The sequence below is a fragment of the Nerophis lumbriciformis genome, linkage group LG17 (genome assembly GCF_033978685.3).
Source record: "Nerophis lumbriciformis linkage group LG17, RoL_Nlum_v2.1, whole genome shotgun sequence".
NCBI lineage: Eukaryota > Metazoa > Chordata > Actinopteri > Syngnathiformes > Syngnathidae > Nerophis > Nerophis lumbriciformis.
The window spans coordinates 17,615,775-17,637,793 of NC_084564.2; the positions used below are offsets into that span (position 1 = coordinate 17,615,775).

Sequence of the window (22,019 nt, forward strand, 5' to 3'; positions counted from 1 at the left end):
CAATTTGCTTATCATAAATATTGTGCTTGAACTAGACCGCTTGAAATAAATATAATAAAAAATGTCACCTTTTTGCAGAATATTTTGCTTATTTTAATTATTATGCTTTACATTTTAGTTACATTTACAATGATAGCATACAAAACAATCTAATTTTTAATTAGAAAAAAATGAATATAATTATAACCAAGACAGATTAAATATATATCTGAAATCAAGGTAAAGAAAATATATTTCTTATTTTTTGCTAACAGAATAGCTAACAGGCTATATACAATAGCACAGATTTAAGGATTTTTGAGTATTTTCACAGCCTTGAGTTGTTACAATAATGAAAAACTAAATGTGTGTTTCTCCTTATTAAATATTGTTTTAATCCAAAAACAAAGTCAAATTAATAATAAATATCTAAAATCAAGTACTTTTATAATTGCTGAACAAAATATATATTATTTTTTACCATGGCCTCAAAATCTTCAGGAATTTATTTAGTAGTTAATAACTTCTGTTACTGGTGACAAAGTCAGACACATCATGTCTGACATCTTGCTTCACTTTTATCCGGAAGCAGGAGACAAGAAAACCTGCCATCGAGCGGGTTAGGTTTACAGAGTCAGTTACCATGGTAACTAACTCTGAGTTTGATTTACCTCTCGTTTTTGGAACAGAAAACCCTGAATTTGTGTTAAACATACTCAGCGTTTTCACCTAACTTGTTTTCTGGACTATCACTATTTGTTTTTTTTAGTTGAAAAGCTCTGTTACATATTGTGTTCATTTTGTCTGAGTCCCAGTAACACACACACAACCCTGACATTCTCCCAGCATTCTCTCTGAATTAGGCCGCTCAGGCAACGAGGATGAGGAGGAGCAGCCTGGATGGCTCGTCCGAGAGCAGCTCAAGCAGAACGGGCGAAGACGCTCGCTCTCCAGTCCGTCACACAGCGCTATCGATCCCACTTTCAGCCTCAAGGTCCGGACTCAAGAGAAGTGATTGTGACCCTTTTTTAAATGTCAACCAAACTGACCTTTGCTTGAAGAAGGCCTCCATTGTGTAAGACTATTGATTTAAAATGCTTGTTTTAGCCTCAGGGTGTCACTAGCGTCACAGTCTCAGCACCTGACTTGCAGGAATGAGAAGCCTTGATCAAAGTGTTTTGATAAATCTGCCTAGTGATACATTTCACTTCACTATTTTTCCAAAAAATTCAGTTTGGTATTAATCCGATACCCAGTAAATACAGGGCCAGTATTGCCAATAATAATATGTTTACAGTGCTGGACATCATTACGGTGATTTATGCCTTCAATTTGTTGATCGCGATTACAATGTGATAGACTGGCGGCCGGTTCATGGTGTCCGCCGCCTCTCAACCGAAACTAGGGTAAGCACCAGCTCAGCTGTAAACCTATAATGAGGACAAGTGGTATAGAAAATTGATGGCTGGTCATAATCAGAATAAAACACAAGAAAAAAAAATGGGTTTATCATTTTATATCGACATAACAATACGTGAACCGTTATAATAAGACAACGTAACAATATACAGAATACAGTAGTACCCAGAGGTGGGTAGAGTAGCCAGAAATTGTACTCAAGTAAGAGTACTGTTACTTTAGATATTTATTACTCAAGTAAAAGTAAGGAGTAGTCACCCAAATATTTACTTAAGTAAAAGTAAAAAGTATGTTGTGAAAAAACTACTCAAGTACTGAGTAACTGATGAGTAACATACACACTCATATATATATATACATACATATACATTGATATATACCAGAGGTGTGGACTCGAGTCACATGACTTGGACTCGAGTCAGACTCGAGTCATGAATTTGATGACTTTAGACTCGACTTGACAAAATGTAAAAAGACTTGCAACTCGACTTAGACTTTAACATCAATGACTTGTGACTTCACTTGGACTTGAGCCTTTTGAATTGACATGACTCGACATGACTTGCTACTTTCCCCAAAACCCAAAGATGAAAAAGTTATTCGGGAGCTCGCGCCCCGTATTTTTCATTGTGTACTTGTCTATCAGCGTTGCGTGTGTCAGCTGGTGTGGTCTCAGTACAACAGCCAATCAAATTAGATCTACTTTGTTTTCATCACACAGCATTCATCCAATCAAATTGCAGGACAACCAACGAAGAAGACATGTCCAAACCACACGCCAGTGAACAAAAAATGATACCTAAAATAATTTTGTTTGGGTATAAAAATTACGAGGTGGTCAACACAAAACGGTTTGCAGTATGCAACACATGCGGTTCCAAAATTACTGATGGAGAGGCAACAACTTCCAACTTCGTCCGGCATTTGAAGTTGCACAAAGAACGGTAAGTTTTGAATGTAAGATAACGTTTATTGGCTAAGTAACGTGACTTTTATTTGCTGTGTAGTTAAATCAGTGAGGCTGTAAACTCACTGCTAACGTTATAACGTTATTGCAAACACGGGAATCTGTTGCAGTTCACTACCTTATTCATACTTTTTGTTCAGTGATTTTTTTTAAGCAGGGTTACGTTAGTCAATATATCACACGTAACGTTGCGGTCAGCAGCACCGCGTATTTTAGCCACCTAAAAAAAGACAAAAATAGTAAAATAAAGGTCAGTTAAAATGTATACTATATTATGAATATGTGTACCGTTTTAGCTAGCTTTCTGACATACTGTTGGTTGTTTACCTCAGTGGTCCCCAACCACCGGGCCGCGGCCCGGTACTGGTCCGTGGATCGATTGGTATCGGGCCGCACAAGAAATAATTTTTTTCTTTTTTCTTTTTTTAATTAAATCAACATAAAAAACACAAGATACACTTACAAGTAGTGCACCAACCCAAAACAACTCTCTCCCCCCTTTTGTTCTGGGCATTGAACATGAAGACTCTTCCTTCACTGTTCCGAGTGGCCATGAGAGTCTTGGCAGTGCCTGCCTCCAGTGCTCCAGTGGAGCGAGTTTTCAGCCATGGTGGCATCATACTACGCCCCCATCGTGCACAAATGACTGACAGACTCTTGGCTAATTTGGTCTTTTGCAGATGCAATGCAGCATAGGGCCCTGACATATAAAAAGTACAACTTTTTTGTTATGTTCACGTATATGTCATGTTTTTTCAATGTTAACACTTTTGTACAAATAAGTACATTTGCACTTTATTTTTCAATGTGTTTGTTCTGTAAAGGAATGAGTTAATGTTTAAAATGACTGGTTAATAGTGCTATTATAAAGTGCAATGTCAGCACAATTTTCTTTCCTGCAATTTAAAATGCACTTGTTTTAATAAATAAATACTGAGTTTCAAAAGCATACACAATCTGTGTTAATATATTAGTCTGTGGTTAAAAGGACTTGAAAGGACTCGAAACTCAAAATGCAGGACTTAGGACTTGACTTGAGACTTTCCAGTCTTGACTTTGGACTTGACTCGGGGCTTGCCTGTCTTGACTCGGGACTTGACTCGGACTTGAGGGCAAAGACTTGAGACTTACTTGTGACTTGCAAAACAATGACTTGGTCCCACCTCTGATATATACAGTATATCATTTATATGTATTTATTTTGCTGTTTTTGTTTACATGTTAAAGGTGTTTTAATGAATATACATGCATGTTTAACATATAGATTCCTTTCTTTAATGAAGACTAGAATATAAGTTGGTGTATTACCTGATTCTGATGACTTGCATTGATTTTAATCAGACAGGAGTGATGATAATGTCCACGTTTTCAAATGGAGGAGAAGAAAAGTTCCTCCTTTCTGTCTAATACCACATGAAAGTGGTGGGTTTTTGGCATCCTATTTGTCCAGCTTCCATATTCGTTTTTATACACTTTACAAGAAATATATTGGCGTCAAACTCCGTAGCTTGCTAGCTTGTTTGCGCTGACTTTCGGAGACTCTTGTTTTGAAAGCGCAGGCGCGATGGAGCGGCACTTTTATTGTGAAGACAGGAACGTCCTCATGTGCGGTCAGTCTTGAGGCTTTTGACGGGATGTACGGTTGAAATAAAAAAAGTATATTTTTTCCTTCACACTTTTGATTGATTGATTGGAACTTTTATTATTAGATTGCACAGTACAGTACACATTCCGTACAATTGACCACTAAATGGTAACACCCCAATAAGTTTTTCAACTTGTTTAAGTCAGGTCATGTGACCACTTGTCTCTGTTTGATTGGTCCAACGTCACCAGTGACTGCATCTGATTGGTGGAACGAAGTGAAACGTCACCAGTAAGGCAGGCACTTTGAAAGTCTGTCTGACAGACCAAAACAAACAAAGCGTGCATTAACAGATCGATAAAAATTAGTAGCGAGTAGCGAGCTGAATGTAGATAAAAGTAACGGAGTAAAAGTAGCGTTCCTTCTCTATAAATATACTTAAGTAAAAGTACAAGTATGTTGCATTAAAACTACTCTTAGAAGTACAATTTATCCCAAAAATTACTCAAGTAGATGTAACGGAGTAAATGTAGCGCGTTACTACCCACCTCTGGTAGTACCTCAACTTACAAGCTTAATTGGTTCTGTGACAGACCTCTTCACTCAAAACACTTGTATCTCAAATCAACATCTCCAATTGAATTAAAAACATCCATCCATCCATCTTCTTCCGCTTATCCGAGGTCGGGTCGCGGGGGAAGCAGCCTAAGCAGGGAAGCCCAGACTTCCCTCTCTCCAGCCACTTCGTCCAGCTCTTCCTGTGGGACCCCGAGGCATCCCAGGCCACCCGGGAGACATAGTCTTCCCAACGTGTCCTGGGTCTTCCCCGCGGCCTCCTACCGGTCGGACGTGCCCTAAACACCTCCCTAGGGAGGCGCTCGGGTGGCATCCTGACCAGATGCCCGAACCACCTCATCTGGCTCCTCTCGATGTGGAGGAGCAGCGGCTTTACTTTGAGCTCCCCCCGGATGGCAGAGCTTCTCACCCTATCTCTAAGGGAGAGCCCCGCCACCCGGCGGAGGAAACTCATTTCGGCCGCTTGTACCCGTGATCTTGTCCTTTGGATCATGACCCAAAGCTCATGACCATAGGTGAGGATGGGAACGTAGATCGACCGGTAAATTGAGAGCTTTGCCTTCCGGCTCAGCTCCTTCTTCACCACAACGGATCAATACAGCGTCCGCATTACTGAAGACGCCGCACCGATCCGCCTGTCGATCTCACGATCCACTCTTCCCTCACTCGTGAACAAGACTCCGAGGTACTTGAACTCCTCCACTTGGGGCAAGATCTCCTCCCCAACCCGGAGATGGCACTCCACCCTTTTCCGGGCGAGAACCATGGACTCGGACTTGGAGGTGCTGATTCTCATCCCAGTCGCTTCGCACTCGGCTGCGAACCGATCCAGCGAGAGCTGAAGATCCTGGCCAGATGAAGCCATCAGGACCACATCATCTGCAAAAAGCAGAGACCTAATCCTGCAGCCACCAAACCAGATCCCCTCAACGCCATGACTGCGCCTAGAAATTCTGTCCATAAAAGTTATGAACAGAATCGGTGACAAAGGGCAGCCTTGGCGGAGTCCAACCCTCACTGGAAACGTGTCCGACTTACTGCCGGCAATGCGGAACAAGCTCTGGCACTGAGCATACAGGGAGGAAAAATGTTTTTAATTCAGACCGGGGTGAAATAAAAACATTTTTAATTTAATTGGTACCCCTCAAAGAGCACAATTTTAATGCGTTTAAAAAAACAAAAAACTTTTGGATAATTAATACTGTATAAAAACAATACAACATAATGTAGTACAACTACAGTAGTTTTATGAAGCAAACCCATAATTATGTACAGCTTCTTCCTCGGAGAGCGGACGTCTATGATATCTCCTTCAAGCCGCTTCTCCGTCAAACACACCATCAGCAGCCTCTCCATATTTTTATGGATAAATGTTCGCCGTTTAGATATTAGTTCAATATTCTTGGCTGGCGTTGGACTCATTCTGCTTCAGTATGGTGCAGACTAGCAGTGATACGCTCGAAACGCTACGCCAAGTCCACTACATGCTCGGTCAGGTTTTTGAAAATGAAGATCATCCGCTTCTTCTCAGCACTGTCCATAACACTCACTTTATTCCGACCCATGCTTGGAAAACCAAAGTCATGTCGATCTCTAGGTATAAGCAAATGCTACCCAATGTTTTGGTCGGATCTTCACTGTGACATTTGATACACCAACTAATGGCGGGGATGCTTTTGCTTGCAATTTAAAGCATAACAATTAGCCAAGAAGACAGCTCTTAACTTAAAACACTCTTTAGTTGAGGTACCACTACGAGTAACATTTATCCATCCATTTTCTACAGATTGTCCCTCTCGGGGTTGCCGGAGCCTATCCCAGCTGCACTCACATTATTTTTTCCCTTATATTACATCCAATTGTCAATAGTGCAAAATAAATAATAAAATACAATTCATACTTTTAGCTGTAGTTCAAATCCTTTGGTTTTCTGCCCCCTAAAACCTTCTGTGTTCAAGGATAAACAATATACAAATACAACAATATATACAACTCCCCAAAAAACTATTTTTTTGTAATGAAGAAAATAGGAAACCCTGATTTTATCACACTAGTATCAAGCTGATATTGATACCATCCTTGGAATCGATATGTGGACCGATCCGCCCACCCCTAAAACACTAGCAGTTTTAGTGCAAAAGTCATAACTGTTAAGAAAACTTTAATATTTACCAGTTTCTCTAGCATCCATCCATCCATCTTCTTCCGCTTATCCGAGGTCGGGTCGCGGGGGCAGCAGCCTAAGCAGGGAAGCCCAGATTTCCCTCTCCCCAGCCACTTCGTCCAGCTCTTCCCGGGGGATCCCGAGGCGTTCCCAGGCCAGTCGGGAGACATAGTCTTCCCAACGTGTCCTGGGTCTTCCCCGTGGCCTCCTACCGGTTTCTCTTGTAGTGCAGTAAAAAAAAACAAAAAATAAGTACTTTTTATATTTAAGGTGACTTTATTTGTGTTTTCAAACACTCAGAAATGGCCAACTGCCTGGTGAGTGGGTCTGAGTGAAGTGGAAAACTAATTTTCCAAATGTGTTTTTAGCTATTAGTTCTACTGTGCCGCTCAAGCACATTACTAGGAACACTTCAACATGCATGATGGATAATGGCCAACGTTATCTCCTAATGACTTCTTTTTTTTTCTTTAAAAAAAAAATCCCATTCCTACGGCAAGATCAATGAAAGCATATCGCTTGATTGCCTCCAGGAGATGAAACAGGCATTTGAGGTACATGCATCATTTAACGACGCTGACGCTATTAATTTCTTTCAAAGTAGATTTGATTTTGTTTTTTTACTATCAAAAAGGTTTTGGAAAAAGACGGCTTTGAGGCAATTGATGCAAAGAGTTTTGTGGGCATCGTAAAGAAATGTTTGCCAGCCACGGTAAGATTCTCTTTCATGTACAAACCCCGTTTCCATGAGTTGGGAAATTGTGTTTGATGTAAATATAAACAGAATACAATGATTTGCAAACCCTTTTCAACCCATATTCAATTGAATGCACTACAAAGACAAGATATTTGATGTTCAATCTCATAAACTTTATTTTTTATTTTTTGCAAATAATAATTAACTTAGAATTTCATGGCTGCAACATGTGCCAAAGTAGTTGGGAAAGGGCATGTTCACCACTGTGTTACATGGCCTTTCCTTTTAACAACACTCAGTAAACGTTTGGGAACTGAGGAGACACATTTTTTAAGCTTCTCAGGTGGAATTCTTTCCCATTCTCGCTTGATGTACAGCTTAAGTTGTTCAACAGTCCGGGGGGTTCCCAATGTGGTATTTTCGGCTTCATAATGCACCACACATTTTCAATGGGAGACAGGTCTGGACTACAGGCAGGCCAGTCTAGTACCCGCACTCTTTTACTATAAAGCCACGTTGATGTAGCATGTGGCTTGGCATTGTCTTGCTGAAATAAGCAGGGGCGTCCATGGTAACGTTGCTTGGATGGCAACGTATGTTGCTCCAAAACCTGTATGTACCTTTCAGCATTAATGGCGCCTTCACAGATGTGTAAGTTACCCATGTCTTGGGCACTAATACACCCCCATACCATCACAGATGCTGGCTTTTCAACTTTGCGCCTATAACAATCCGGATGGTTCTTTTCCTCTTTGGTCCGGAGGACACGACGTCCACAGTTTCCAAAAACAATTTGAAATGTGGACTCGTCAGACCACAACACACTTTTCCACTTTGTATCAGTCCATCTTAGATGAGCTCAGGCCCAGCGAAGCCGACGGCGTTTCTGGGTGTTGTTGATAAACGGTTTTCGCCTTGCATAGAAGAGTTTTAACTTGCACTTACAGATGTAGCGACCAACTGTAGTTACTGACAGTGGGTTTCTGAAGTGGTCCTGAGCCCATGTGGTGAAATCCTTTACACACTGATGTCGCTTGTTGATGCAGTACAGCCTGAGGGATCGAAGGTCACAGGCTTAGCTGTTTACGTGCAGTGATTTCTCCAGATTCTCTGCACCCTTTGATGATATTACGGTCCGTAGATGGTGAAATCCCTAAATTCCTTGCAATAGCTGGTTGAGAAAGGTTTTTCTTAAACTGTTCAACAATTTGCTCACGCATTTGTTGACAAAGTGGTGACCCTTGCCCCATCCTTGTTTGTGAATGACTGAGCATTTCATGGAATCTACTTTTATACCCAATCATGGCACCCACCTGTTCCCAATTTTCCTGTTCACCTGTGGGATGTTCTAAATAGGTCTTTGATGAGCATTCCTCAACTTTATCAGTATTTATTGCCACCTTTCCCAACTTCTTTTTCACGTGTTGCTGGCATTAAATTCTAGAGTCAATGATTATTTGCAACAACAAAAAAATGTTTATCAGTTTGAACATCAAATATGTTGTCTTTGTAGCATATTCAACTGAATATGGGTTGAAAATGATTTGCAAATCATTGTATTCCGTTTATATTTACATCTAACACAATTTCCCAACTCATATGGAAACGGGGTCTGTAATTTCACCTTCAATGAGATCACTTCATGATTTTTCTTTTTGTTTTTCGTTGAATCTCACAGGACGCTGTGTTGGTTCAAGGGTTATTCAAGAAGATTGATTGCTTAGGAAAGGGAACGATCTCATGGGTAAGCAGTTGTTCCAATTCGTCAGCGGGTTTTTTGGAGTATAATGTTGAAGTTAAAGTACCACTGATAGTCACACACACACTAGGTGTGGTGAAATTACTCTCTGCATTTGACCCATCCCCTTGTCCCACCCATCTGGGATATGTGGGGAGCAGTGAGCAGTGCCGATAGTCTTTGTTTGAATGACCAATTCTCAATCTGTGGCACTGGTACCAATATTGGAACACAAGCACCCAGCTAGTGGTATGTACTGTATATGGAACGCCAGAAATATAAATGTATCAACTGAGGAACTACTGTTCTAAAGCGAACCTATTATGCAAAACCAACGTTTCTTACCTCTTGGTACCTGTTTTGGTGGATACAAGTGTTGACAATTTGAAATCAAATCATGAAAGCATGGCAGAGATATTTATAAATCAATCTTACCTTCCGTCACACTTCCTCCAAACGAGCTGTTTGGAATTTGCCCCAATTTGCGATTTTTTTTTTCCAATTGGTGACGTCAGCGGGTATCACCATGGTAAAGTTTTACCCAAGGAGCTTTGCGCGAGTCCACCATTTATTCACAAAATTCCTTCTTTTTCTCTATTCTCTTGTTGTGGGGCAGACTGGCTCATACATGCACATGCTTCCTCCGCTGTTGCCATTTCTAATACAATGCAGCGTATAGTTCGAACTGTTAGTAGACTCCATATGGCAGCGCTAAAAACTACAACATGGCTGACAGGGAGAAGACGTACACTGTAAAAAAATACGATTTGCAATTGTTGGACTAATTATAGTTTTCAAGTTAGTCAGACTCAGAAATAAGGTTTCACTATTTTTAACTACCAAAACAGTGTCTGGCCAGCAGTAGTCAAAAGTTGAGAAAACGCAAAAATCTTGTTGCATCATGTTGACTTGAAAATTTGCGTTTTCTCAACTTTTTTTTTTTTTACAATGTAGTGGAGGCACGTCCTGAAGAAACGGTCAGAAAGGGGCTTAAAGATTCTCTGTAAAATATTATCTATGCAATAATTGGACCAAAGTGTTTAAATGTGGAGAAAAAAAACATAATATGACCCCCTCAAATGGTTTCCTATTTTTTTTTCAAAACCTGTATTTTTTTTCTGACTTTCAGCTTTTTCCACACCATACATAGCAAGTCAATTGCTTGGGTGATTTGGCTCAGTTTTTATTACAAATGCCCTTCTTGACACAACCCTCAATTTTGTTCCCAGCGTGGGACCAGCACTAGGCGTTATTCTCCATTGAGCATATTAGTTGACTATAGTTATATTTGACAATACCGACCATTACAATGCAATCCTTTGCTAATCAGTTCCAAAAGGTCTGTTGAACACAGTATTGCGTGAAGATCAAAACTTTTTTTTCTCCATAAAAAACATGCAAATCCACATCCTTCACTGCAGAAATCCAAAAATGTTCACATGCACAAGATACTTTTTTTTATAGAGAGCAGTTTTCCACACAAAAAACATCCATCCATCCAGCCATTTCCTACCGCTTGTCCCACTAGTGGTTGTGGAGGTTTGGGTGTATGTATGTATGTATATATACAGTCACTGTTACGATCCGCTGCCCGGATCATAGTTTGTTTATGTTTGTGTCACGTGTTTTCAGCACCTTGAGTTTAGTTTGTTTCTGTTGCCATGACGGCAGATTGTACGCACCTGCCTCTGGTTAGTGTTCGGGACGCGTACCTGTTGCCCGGGCACTAATCAGAGGGCTATTTAGTCTTTGCTCTGGCCTCACTCTGTCTGGCTTCGTAGTTTGTTCTCACACAACTGATGACGACGATTATTTACTGTTTCTTAGCTACTAGTTCTCACGCTAGGCTCTTTTGGTTTGCTAGCTCCCACGCTAGCCCGTTTGTTTATTCATCATATTATTTATATTCAAAATAAATCATTTTTCCTACCTGCAAGCTGTGTCCGAAGCCGTCTGCATCCTTGGGAGAACCACACCCGCATCACTATGCGACCCAGTCGTCACAGTACGAAGCCAGCCAGAAAACAATTCTCCCGCACTGGCTAACGAGGAGTTGGACGAAGGTACGCTCATGGTGTTGCGAGCGATGGAAGCTGAGACGCTTCGCTATTCGACGGAGGAGAGGTCGAATCTCATGTGGGGACCTGGAGGCTCTCTTATCCCCATCGATTCCCTCTGGTCGGAAGACATCGCCGCTACACCGCAGTACCGTGCGCGCCGTCAAAGACGGAAGCCGGCCAGGAGGTCTTTCCCTCGCCGCCAAGACGCGCCGCTCCTGCAAACTCCTCCCCCGGACCGAAGCAAGCTACATTCAGCCCAAACTCCCCCTCCTCAGATGTTTGGCAACCCCATCGACCACTTCGCCAAAAAGTTCTCCGATTGGGCTGTAAGTCACATGGACAGTTGCAACAGTAATGTCATGTCATTGGCGCCTCCCGAAGAGGTAACTCCGCCCACTTCTGATGACATCATTGAACAAGATTTTTTTTTTCCATCTTCTAATTCTTTCTGTCAGCCAATACCAAATTACTTTCATTGTAAGATAAGACATTATCAGGACATTTTTATTAAGTGTAAGTCTAGTCAGTCACATTCTGATTTTCAGACTCCACCTCCAGTGACTTTGGTTCCGCCCCCAGTGACTATTGCTCCGCCCACTGCACATATTTTTTCCCCCTGTGCTCCCACCCAATCTCAAGTGGGGGATGATAATAGTCAATTTGGACAATTTGAAGAAGAGTATACCCCCCTCCATACCTCCCCCCACCCACCCTTGAAGACAGTTCCAAACCGCAAAGAGCGCGTCTGGTATCCGCGTCTTGAGGGGGGGGCTAGTACTGGGAACTGTGCTAGTGCGGTGGCACAACTTCGGCGTGCTAAGCCGCAACCTCCTGCACGGCCACCGCCACCAGTTTTTCGGCGTGCTAAGCCGCAACCTCCTGCACGGCCACCGCCACCAGTTTTTCGGCGTGCTAAGCCGCAACCCCCTGCACGGCCACCGCCACCAGTCTTTCGGCGTGCTAAACCGCAACCTCCTGCAAGGCCACCGCCACCAGTCTTCCGGCGTGCTAAACCGCAACCTCCTGCACGGCCACCGCCACCAGTCCTTCGTCCTGCTAAGCCACAACCGCCAGCTAGGCCACCTCCAGCTGCACCTCGGCTAGCACCTGTTCCTGCACCTCGGCTGACACACCAAGCTTCGTCTCCTGTACCTGCTCCACAATGCCAAGTTCCTCGGCTGGTTCCCACACCAGCGCCGGCTCCAAGGCTGGTTCCCACACCAGCGCCGGCTCCAAGACTGGTTCCCACACCAGCGCTGGCTCCAAGGCTGGTTCCCACACCAGCGCCGGCTCCAAGGCTGGTTCTCACACCAGCGCCGGCTCCAAGGCTGGTTCTCACACCAGCGCCGGCTCCAAGGCTGGTTCTCACACCAGCACCGACTCCAAGACCAACCCCTGTCCCGACTCCAAGGCTGGTTCCCACACCAGCGCCGGCTCCAAGGCTGGTTCCCACACCAGCGCCGGCTCCACGGCTGGTACCCACACCAGCGCCGGCTCCACGGCTGGTACCCACACCAGCGCCGGCTTCACGGCTGGTACCAGAACCTGCACCTGCTCCACGGCTGGTACCAGAACCTGCACCTGCTCCACGGCTGGTACCAGAACCTGCACCTGCCTCCACGGCGACGACGTCTCCTCCTGCCTCCACGGCGACGACGTCTCCTCCTGCCTCCACGGCGACGTCGGCTCCTCCTGCCTCCACGGCGACGTCGGCTCCTCCTGCCTCCACGGCGATGTCGGCTCCTCCTGCCTCCACGGCGACGTCGGCTCCTCCTGCCTCCACGGCGACGTCGGCTCCTCCTGCTTCCACGGCGACGTCGACTCCTCCTGCTTCCACGGCGACGTCGGCTCCTCCTGTTTCCACGGCGACGTCTGCTCTCTCCTCGTCTTCGTCTCAGCGACCTCGAGTGGTCTGGCTGCGCAAGCGGCGCTCTCGGAGGTTTGTTTATGGACGCCAGTGGCGCAAACAGCAGCGACACCCGAGACGTAGTCGTAGAACTCTCCGGCTGCTGAACTTCTGGCGCCACTCACGCCCACCTTCTCGGCAGCCACGAATGTGGCCTTTCCGTGGTCGCCCACCTCGCCTGCGGCAGCGGCGTTCCACTCACCGCCGCCACCTGACTCTTCCCCGTGGCCTGGCGACCCACCAACAAATCCTCCCTCCACCCTCCCTTGACTCTCGAACTATTTCTTGTTTTTTGGGTTCTAGTTTTATTTAGTGTCAAGGGACATCTGGAATCTGTCCTTTAAGGGGGGGGTACTGTTACGATCCGCTGCCCGGATCATAGTTTGTTTATGTTTGTGTCACGTGTTTTCAGCACCTTGAGTTTAGTTTGTTTCTGTTGCCCTGACGGCAGATTGTACGCACCTGCCTCTGGTTAGTGTTCGGGACGCGCACCTGTTGCCCGGGCACTAATCAGAGGGCTATTTAGTCTTTGCTCTGGCCTCACTCTGTCTGGCTTCCTAGTTTGTTCCCATACAACTGATGACGACGATTATTTCATGTTCCTTAGCTGCTAGTTTTCACGCTATGCCATTTTGCCTGCTAGCTCCCACGCTAGTCCTTTTGTTTCTTGCCTTTTGTGCTACGTGCATGTCTTTTTGTTTATCCACCGTATGATTTATATTTTAAATAAATCATATTCGTACCTGCAAGCTGTGTCCGAAGCCGTCTGCATCCTTGGGAGAACCACACCCGCATCACTATGCGACCACGTCGTTTCAGTCACGATCAAATAACTTTACATACACTGGTAAAGAACATAATGTCATGGCTGTCTTGAGTTTCCAATGCTTTCTACAACTCTTATTTTTTTGTGATAGAGTGATTGGAGCACATACTTGTTGATCACAAAAAACATTCATGAAGTTTGGTTCTTTTATGAATTTATTATGGGTCTACTGAAAATGTGACCAAATCTGCTGGGTCAAAAGTATACATACAGCAATATTAATATTTGGTTACATGTCCCTTGGCAAGTTTCACTGCTATAAGGCGCTTTTGGTAGCCATCTACAAGCTTCTGGTTGAATTTTTGACCACTTCTCTTGACAAAAGTGGTGCAGTTCAGCTAAATTTGTTGATTTTCTGACATGGACTTATTTCTTCAGCATTGTCCACACGTTTAAGTCAGGTTATTCTAAAACCTTAATTCTAGCCTGATTTAGCCATTCCTTTACCACTTTTGACATGTGTTTGGGGTCATTGTCCTGTTGGAACACCCAACTGCGCCCAAGACCCAACCTCCGGGCTGATGATTTTAGGTTGTCCTGAAGAATTTGGAGGTAACCCTCCTTTCTCATTGTCCCATTTAAAACACCAGTTCCATTGACAGCAAAACAGGCCCAGAACATAATACTACCACCACCATGCTTGACGTTAGTAATGGTGTTCCTGGGATTAAAGGCCTCACCTTTTCTCCTCCAAACATATTGCTGGGTATTGTTGGCCAAACAGCTAAATTTTTGTTTCATCTCACCACAGAACTTTCCTCCAAAAGGTCTTATCTTTGTCCATGTGATGTCAAAAAAAGGAGGATTACCTCGATATTCTTCAGGACAACCTAAAATCATCAGTTGGGTGTTCCAACAGGACAATGATCCCAAACAAATGTCAAAAGTGGTAAAGGAATGGTTAACTCAGGCTAGAATGAAGGTTTTAGACTGGCCTTCCCAAAGTCCTGACTTAAACGGGTGGACAATGCTGAAGAAACAAGTCCATGTCAGAAAACCAACAAATTTAGCTGAACTGCACCAATTTTGCAAGAGGAGTGGTCAAAAATTCAACTAGAAGTTCACCAGAAGCTTGTGGATGGCTACCAAAAGTGCCTTATTGCAGTAAAACTTGCCAAGGGACATGTAACCAAATATTAACATTGCTGTATGTATACTTTTAACCCAGCACATTTGCTCACATTTTCAGTAGACCCATAAGAAATTCATAAAAGAACCAAACTTCATGAATATTTTTTGTGACCAAAAAGTATGTGCTCCAATCACTCTATCACAAAAAAACAAGAGTTGTTTATTATCAAAAGTGAGCTCAAATATTTGTAAAGACACCATATTTGATTGAGCTCTTGTATTGGAATTAATTAGGTGTTCCTAATGTTGTGGCTGCTCTATTCTCTGTTAGGATATTTTAGTGGAACGAACATCCTCAATAAGACAATGTCTCATTTAAACGACTCCCAACACAGAGCAACTTCGCTGCACACATGCTGCAGGAGTACTTGGAGAGGGAGGAGCGAGCAAGATGCAGCAAACGGGTCGCCTTCGCTCTGCCGGCCACCATCACGGCCAGACGCCGCGCCGACAGCCCCGTGGTCAATATCCACCACAGTCGCGACGGCGTTGTCATGACGATGCGAGAAGATGGAGCTGTTTCCTGCTGGAGCCCTCAACTTCAGCCTCTGAGCACCAAACGCATGTTTGTACGTTTGAACTTGTATAACCAAAAGGTTTAGAGCAGGGGTCGGCAACCCGCGGCTCTAGAGCCGCATAGCGTCGCCCTAGTGGCTCTCTGGAGCTTTTTCAGAAATGTATGAAAAATGGAAAAAGATGAGGGGAAAAAAAATCTATTTTTTGTTTTAATATGGTTTCTGTAGGAGGACAAACATGACACAAACCTCCCTAATTGTTATAAAGCACACTTTTTATATTAAACATGCTTCACTGATTCGAGTATTTGGCGAGCGCCGTTTTGTCCCACTAATTTTGGCGGTCCTTGAACTCACCGTAGTTTGTTTACATGTATAACTTTCTCCGACTTTCGAGGACGTGTTTTATGCTACTTCTTTTTCTGTCTCATTTTGTCCACCAAACTTTTAAGGTTGTGCATGAAAGGTGAGTTTTGTTGATGTTATTGACTTGTTGGAGTGCTAATCAGACATATTTGGTCACTGCATGACTGCAAGCTAATCGATGCTAACATGCTATTTAGGCTAGCTATATGTACATATTGCATCATAATGCCTCATTTGTAGCTATATTTGAGGTCATTTCGTTTCCTTTAAGTCCTCTTAATTCAATGTATATGGCTTTTAATTTTTGCGGCTCCAGACAGATTTTTTTTTGTTGTATTTTTGGTCCAATATGGCTCTTTTAACATTTTGGGTTGCCGACCCCTGGTTTAGAGTAATTTATTATTTTTTTGACATTTTTGTTTGACGCAGAGTGAAGCAAACAGGAAGTGGGCAAGTGACTTCTGCCTATTGGCTGAATACAACAAGCTGATCATCGCCACTGGGTAACATGGTGTGAAATAATGTACCTCATTAGATGATAACATCAGAGACTGAGCACACACATTTTATCTTCTTTTTCTGTGTACTTTTTCATTTTCATGGCCTCTCTGTTTTGTTACATCGCAGCAACAGAGAAATACAACTTTACGAACTTTCCACGCTGGAGCCTTACTGCCAAATCAATGCTCTGGACACAGTCCCACTGAAGATGGACTGCAGGTGCGAAACTCAACACAACAGCATAAAACAACACAAAGAGAGCATCAAACAACTGAGTGGTTGTTATGTTTACTCACAGCTGCACAGGCCCTGACCAGTGCTGCTTTCTCTTTGGAGACATGGAGGTGAGTCCTACTGGAACCACATCTCATCATTCATCTGTTGATTAGGACTTGATTATAATTTGCTCTACCATTTATGTCCATTTTTGTAGGGATGCATCAATATTATTTCAATATTTGCTGTTGAAGATACCCTGAGGTACCTGTCTAAATAAATACCCTAACCTTGTACAAACCCCGTTTCCATATGAGTTGGGAAATTGTGTTAGATGTAAATATAAATGGAATACAATGATTTGCAAATCATTTTCAACCCATATTCAGTTGAATATGCTACAAAGACAACATATTTGATGTTCAAACTGATAAACATTTTTTTTTTTTGCAAATAATCATTAACTTTAGAATTTGATGCCAGCAACACGTGACAAAGAAGTTGGGAAAGGTGGCAATAAATACTGATAAAGTTGAGGAATGCTCATCAAACACTTATTTGGAACATCCCACAGGTGAACAGGCAAATTGGGAACAGGTGGGTGCCATGATTGGGTATAAAAGTAGATTCCATGAAAGGCTCAGTCATTCACAAACAAGGATGGGGCGAGGGTCACCACTTTGTCAACAAATGCGTGAGCAAATTGTTGAACAGTTTAAGAAAAACCTCTTTCAACCAGCTATTGCAAGGAATTTAGGGATTTTACCATCTACGGTCCGTAATATCATCAAAGGGTTCAGAGAATCTGGAGAAATCACTGCACGTAAGCAGCTAAACCTGTGACCATCTATCCCTCAGGCTGTACTGCATCAACAAGCGACATCAGTATGTAAAGGATATCACCACATGGGCTCAGGACCACTTCAGAAACCCACTGTCAGTAACTACAGTTGGTCGCTACATCTGTAAGTACAAGTTAAAACTCTCCTATGCAAGGCGAAAACCGTTTATCAACAACACCCAGAAACGCCGTCGGCTTCGCTGGGCCTGAGCTCATCTAAGATGGACTGATACAACGTGGAAAAGTGTTCTGTGGTCTGACGAGTCCACATTTCAAATTGTTTTTGGAAACTGTGGATGTCGTGTCCTCCGGACCAAAGAGGAAAAGAACCATCCGGATTGTTATAGGCGCAAAGTTGAAAAGCCAGCATCTGTGATGGTATGGGGGTGTATTAGTGCCCAAGACATGGGTAACTTACACATCTGTGAAGGCGCCATTAATGCTGAAAGGTACATTCAGGTTTTGGAGCAACATATGTTGCCATCCAAGCAACATTACCATGGACGCCCCTGCTTATTTCAGCAAGACAATGCCAAGCCACGTGTTACATCAACGTGGCTTCATAGTAAAAGAGTGCGGTACTAGACTGGCCTGCCTGTAGTCCAAACCTGTCTCCCATTGAAAAGATGTGGCGCATTATGAAGCCTAAAATACCACAACTGAGACCCCCGGACTGTTGAACAACTTAAGCTGTACATCAAGCAAGAATGGGAAAGAATTCCACCTGAGAAGCTTCAAAAATGTGTCTCCTCGGTTCCCAAACGTTTACTGAGTGTTGTTAAAAGGAAAGGCCATGTAACACAGTGGTGAATATGCCCTTTCCCAACTACTTTGGCACGTGTTGCAGCCATGAAATTCTAAGTTAATTATTATTTGCAAAAAAAAAAAAAAAAAGTTTATGAGTTTGAACATCAAATATCTTGTCTTTGTAGTGCATTCAATTGAATATGGGTTGAAAATGATTTGCAAATCATTGTATTCCGTTTATATTAACATATAACACAATTTCCCAACTCATATGGAAACGGAGTTTGTAAAAAGAGAGTATGGCCAACTAAACAACAGGCGCCATGTTTGCTACCAAGGACGTGTGCAGCTGTGCCTAGAAGCATACAATTGTTAATTTTCCTGACAAAATAAACCAACATGTCTAAGTATAGTTTTAAACATACTCCAGCTCATAAACTTAAAATAAAACATGCTTTTATCTCGTCAAAGTATAATTGCGGCCGTATTTGACGCACTCTCCTGCTACGTTCATGTAGTGTTAAGTGACCTGCAGGCTCTCTAACACGCACCAGACGGCGCAATAAACAAAATAAAAAACACATAGAACAACCAAAAAAATTACTTATTACCTGTATTTTGCTTTGTGCATCATTTTAACTGTTTGGAAATACACCAGATCGTTGAGTTTGAATAATTTTAATTCAATAAATAAAGGGTTTGAATGTTCTCGATAGAAAACATTAAGTATTATTCTAACTGATCTTTCCATTTTGGAACATGGTATGACATGCACCTGCGATGAGGTGGCGACTTGTCCAGGGTGTACCCTGCTTTACCCCCGAGTGCAGCTGGGTAAGGCACCAGTCACCCCCCGCTGCCCCAAGAGGGAAAAGTGGTAGAAAATGGATGGATGGATGTTAAGTGAATAAGTGTACTTTTTTAGTTATTTCCCCATATTTCTGCACAATAACTCAGGTATGGGAACACAGGCGAGCAGTAAAGAATATAGTGATTTTTGATCCAGAACATCCATCCATCCATCCATTAACTACCGCTTGTCCCTTTTTGGGTGGCGTAGGGTGCTGGAGCCTATCTCAGCTGCATTCGGGCGGAAGGCGGGGTACACCCTGGACAAGTCGCCACCTGATCCAGAACATATTTTGCTTTATTCTTTATTGAAGTATTTCTTGCCACTTTATGTTGTATATTTTTAATATGCGATTTCCAGTTCATTTTATTGTCTATTATTAAACCCAAAATGTAATTTCTTTTACTCTTTTTAATGTTTGTGTGTTTGATTTTCTCTTCTACTGTAACCAAATATATTTATTTGGTCTGTTTTTGTCAAACCATCTCTTAAATGTATTCATTTATTCTGTTATTATTTGTATTAGCTTCTGTGTGTTCTGTCCCTAAGCAAAAGGCAGACTTTGTGTCCTGGCACAAGACAATGTAGCGTGTGAAGGTGAGCCTTCATTTCCCACACTGGTCTTCTTTCCAGGTTGTTGGGAAAGCATGCTGCTCAACAAGGTGCTGCACCACAAACACATAGCTCAAAGTTGGTAGCAAGCATGGCGCCCTGTAGTCACGTGAGTGCCTTTTTGACCAATCATTGAGGAGATCGCCTGAAACTGGGTTAGCCATACTCTTTCTATACGACTGATAAATACCATCTTTTTGCACCAATAAACATTTACACCTAATTTATTTTCACCCCTTGAAAAAAGCCTGCATTGTCCTGCCTTTTCCCTGTGTAGCTTTTCTGTATGAAATACACCAACACGGAATAGGAGGCTGAATTAGACTCAGCAACTTTATTTTACCTTCGTAGGTAGCAGTAACACTTTTCATGCGGTCTATAAAAGCCGGCATTTTCCTGACGTTTTGTATAAAAGGCACCACCACTGAAATGAATTAAATATTCTACCTCTGTTGTAGTATCAGTAACTCATTTTATGTTGGCTGTAAAAGCCGGCATTTTCCGGCCTTTATACCATGTCGCTATTATTTATAAATGGCACCGACTTGGACAAATTGACAAAATAGACAAGGCAATTTTCCACGTTTTTAGGTATTATAAGATGCCTCTTTTATGTTGCCTGTAAAAGTTTCGCTATTCTGTATGAAAGGCACCAACACAATAAGGGGGCAAACTCCTTCCGGCAATTGTCTGCTTTCATACAGTAGGTATAGGTCATACTTGCCAACCCTCCCGGATTTTCTGGGAGACTCCCGAAATTCAGAGGCTCTCCCGAAAACCTCCCGGGACAAATGTTCTCCCGAAAATCTCCTGAAATTCAGGCGGACTCAGGTCCATGCGGACCTGAGTCCGCAAACCCACAATATAAACAGCGTACCTGCCCAATCACGTTATAACTGTAGAATAATCGAGGGCGAGTTCTTGGTTTCTTATGTGGGTTTATTGTTAGACAGTTTCATTAACGTCCTCCCAGCGTGGCAACAACACACAACAACAGCAGTCACGTTTTTGTCTACCGTAAAGCAGTTTGTCTGCCGTAAACAGCAATGTTGTGACACTCTTAAACAGGACAATACTGCCATCTAGTGCATTTGATGAAAGCACTTTTGTGCGTGCCACACAGCAATGCATCATCAGAGAGGGTGTTCAGCATGGTTAGAAAAATAGTGACAGAGAATAGAACAAGGATGGACTATTCAACCCTTAACTCAACAATGAGTAGATGAGTGTTATGTGTGTATATGTGTAAATAAATGAACACTGAAATTCAAGTATTTATTTTATATATATATATATATATATATATATATATATATATATATATATAATAAAATAAATATATATTTATAGCTAGAATTCACTGAAAGTCAAGTATTTCTTATATATATATATATATAATGACTTAGTATTTCGTCAAGTATTTCTTATATATATATATATATATATATATATATATATATATATATATATATATATATATATATATATATATATATATAATTATAGCTAGAATTCACTGAAAGTCAATTATTTCTTATATATATATATATATATATATATATATATATATATATATATATATATATATATAAAATACTTGACTTAGTATTTCGTCAAGTATTTCTTATATATATATATATATATATATATATATATATATATATATATAATTATAGCTAGAATTCACTGAAAGTCAATTATTTCTGATATATATATGTTAATATATATATATATATATATATATATATATATATATATATATATATATATATATATATATATATATATATATATATATATATATATATATGTATATGAAATACTTGACTTTCAGTGAATTCTAGCTAACTAGTCAAGTCAAGTATTTCTTATATATATATATATATATGTTAATATATATATATATATATATATATATATATATATATATATATATATATATATATATATATATATATATATATATATATGAAATACTTGACTTGGTGAATTCTAGCTGTAAATATACTCCTCCCCTCTTAACCACGCCCCCCACCTCCCGAAATCGGAGGTCTCAAGGTTGGCAAGTATGATATAGGTACAGTAGGTAGTATCAACATTTTCCCACCCTTTTTTCTGTGTAAGTATTCTGTGTAAAAGGCGTCGACACTGAATGGGGGATGGGATTGACCATGCAAATTCCAGCCTCTTAAAGTAAAATTTTTACCTATAACACCATTTTCCATAAACGGCACCAATGCGCAAAAGGCGGACAAATTAGACCAGATAATTTTCCCTTCTTTTGAGGTATTATAAGATGCCTCTCTTATGCTGCCTGTAAAAG

General features: G+C 41.7%; 1 protein-coding gene across 1 annotated transcript in view; it reads left to right on the plus strand.

Moving 5' to 3' along the window:
* Positions 1-22,019, plus strand: part of wdr95 (WD40 repeat domain 95) — a 51,218-nt gene that overhangs the window by 1,750 nt on the left and 27,449 nt on the right. The window contains exons 2-10 of the mRNA XM_061972046.1: positions 826-973; positions 7,224-7,244; positions 7,325-7,402; positions 9,066-9,131; positions 15,384-15,617; positions 16,359-16,432; positions 16,557-16,649; positions 16,729-16,774; positions 16,864-16,910. Coding sequence (XP_061828030.1) covers positions 826-973; positions 7,224-7,244; positions 7,325-7,402; positions 9,066-9,131; positions 15,384-15,617; positions 16,359-16,432; positions 16,557-16,649; positions 16,729-16,774; positions 16,864-16,910 — 807 coding nt within the window. The remainder of the gene's footprint in view (positions 1-825; positions 974-7,223; positions 7,245-7,324; positions 7,403-9,065; positions 9,132-15,383; positions 15,618-16,358; positions 16,433-16,556; positions 16,650-16,728; positions 16,775-16,863; positions 16,911-22,019) is intronic.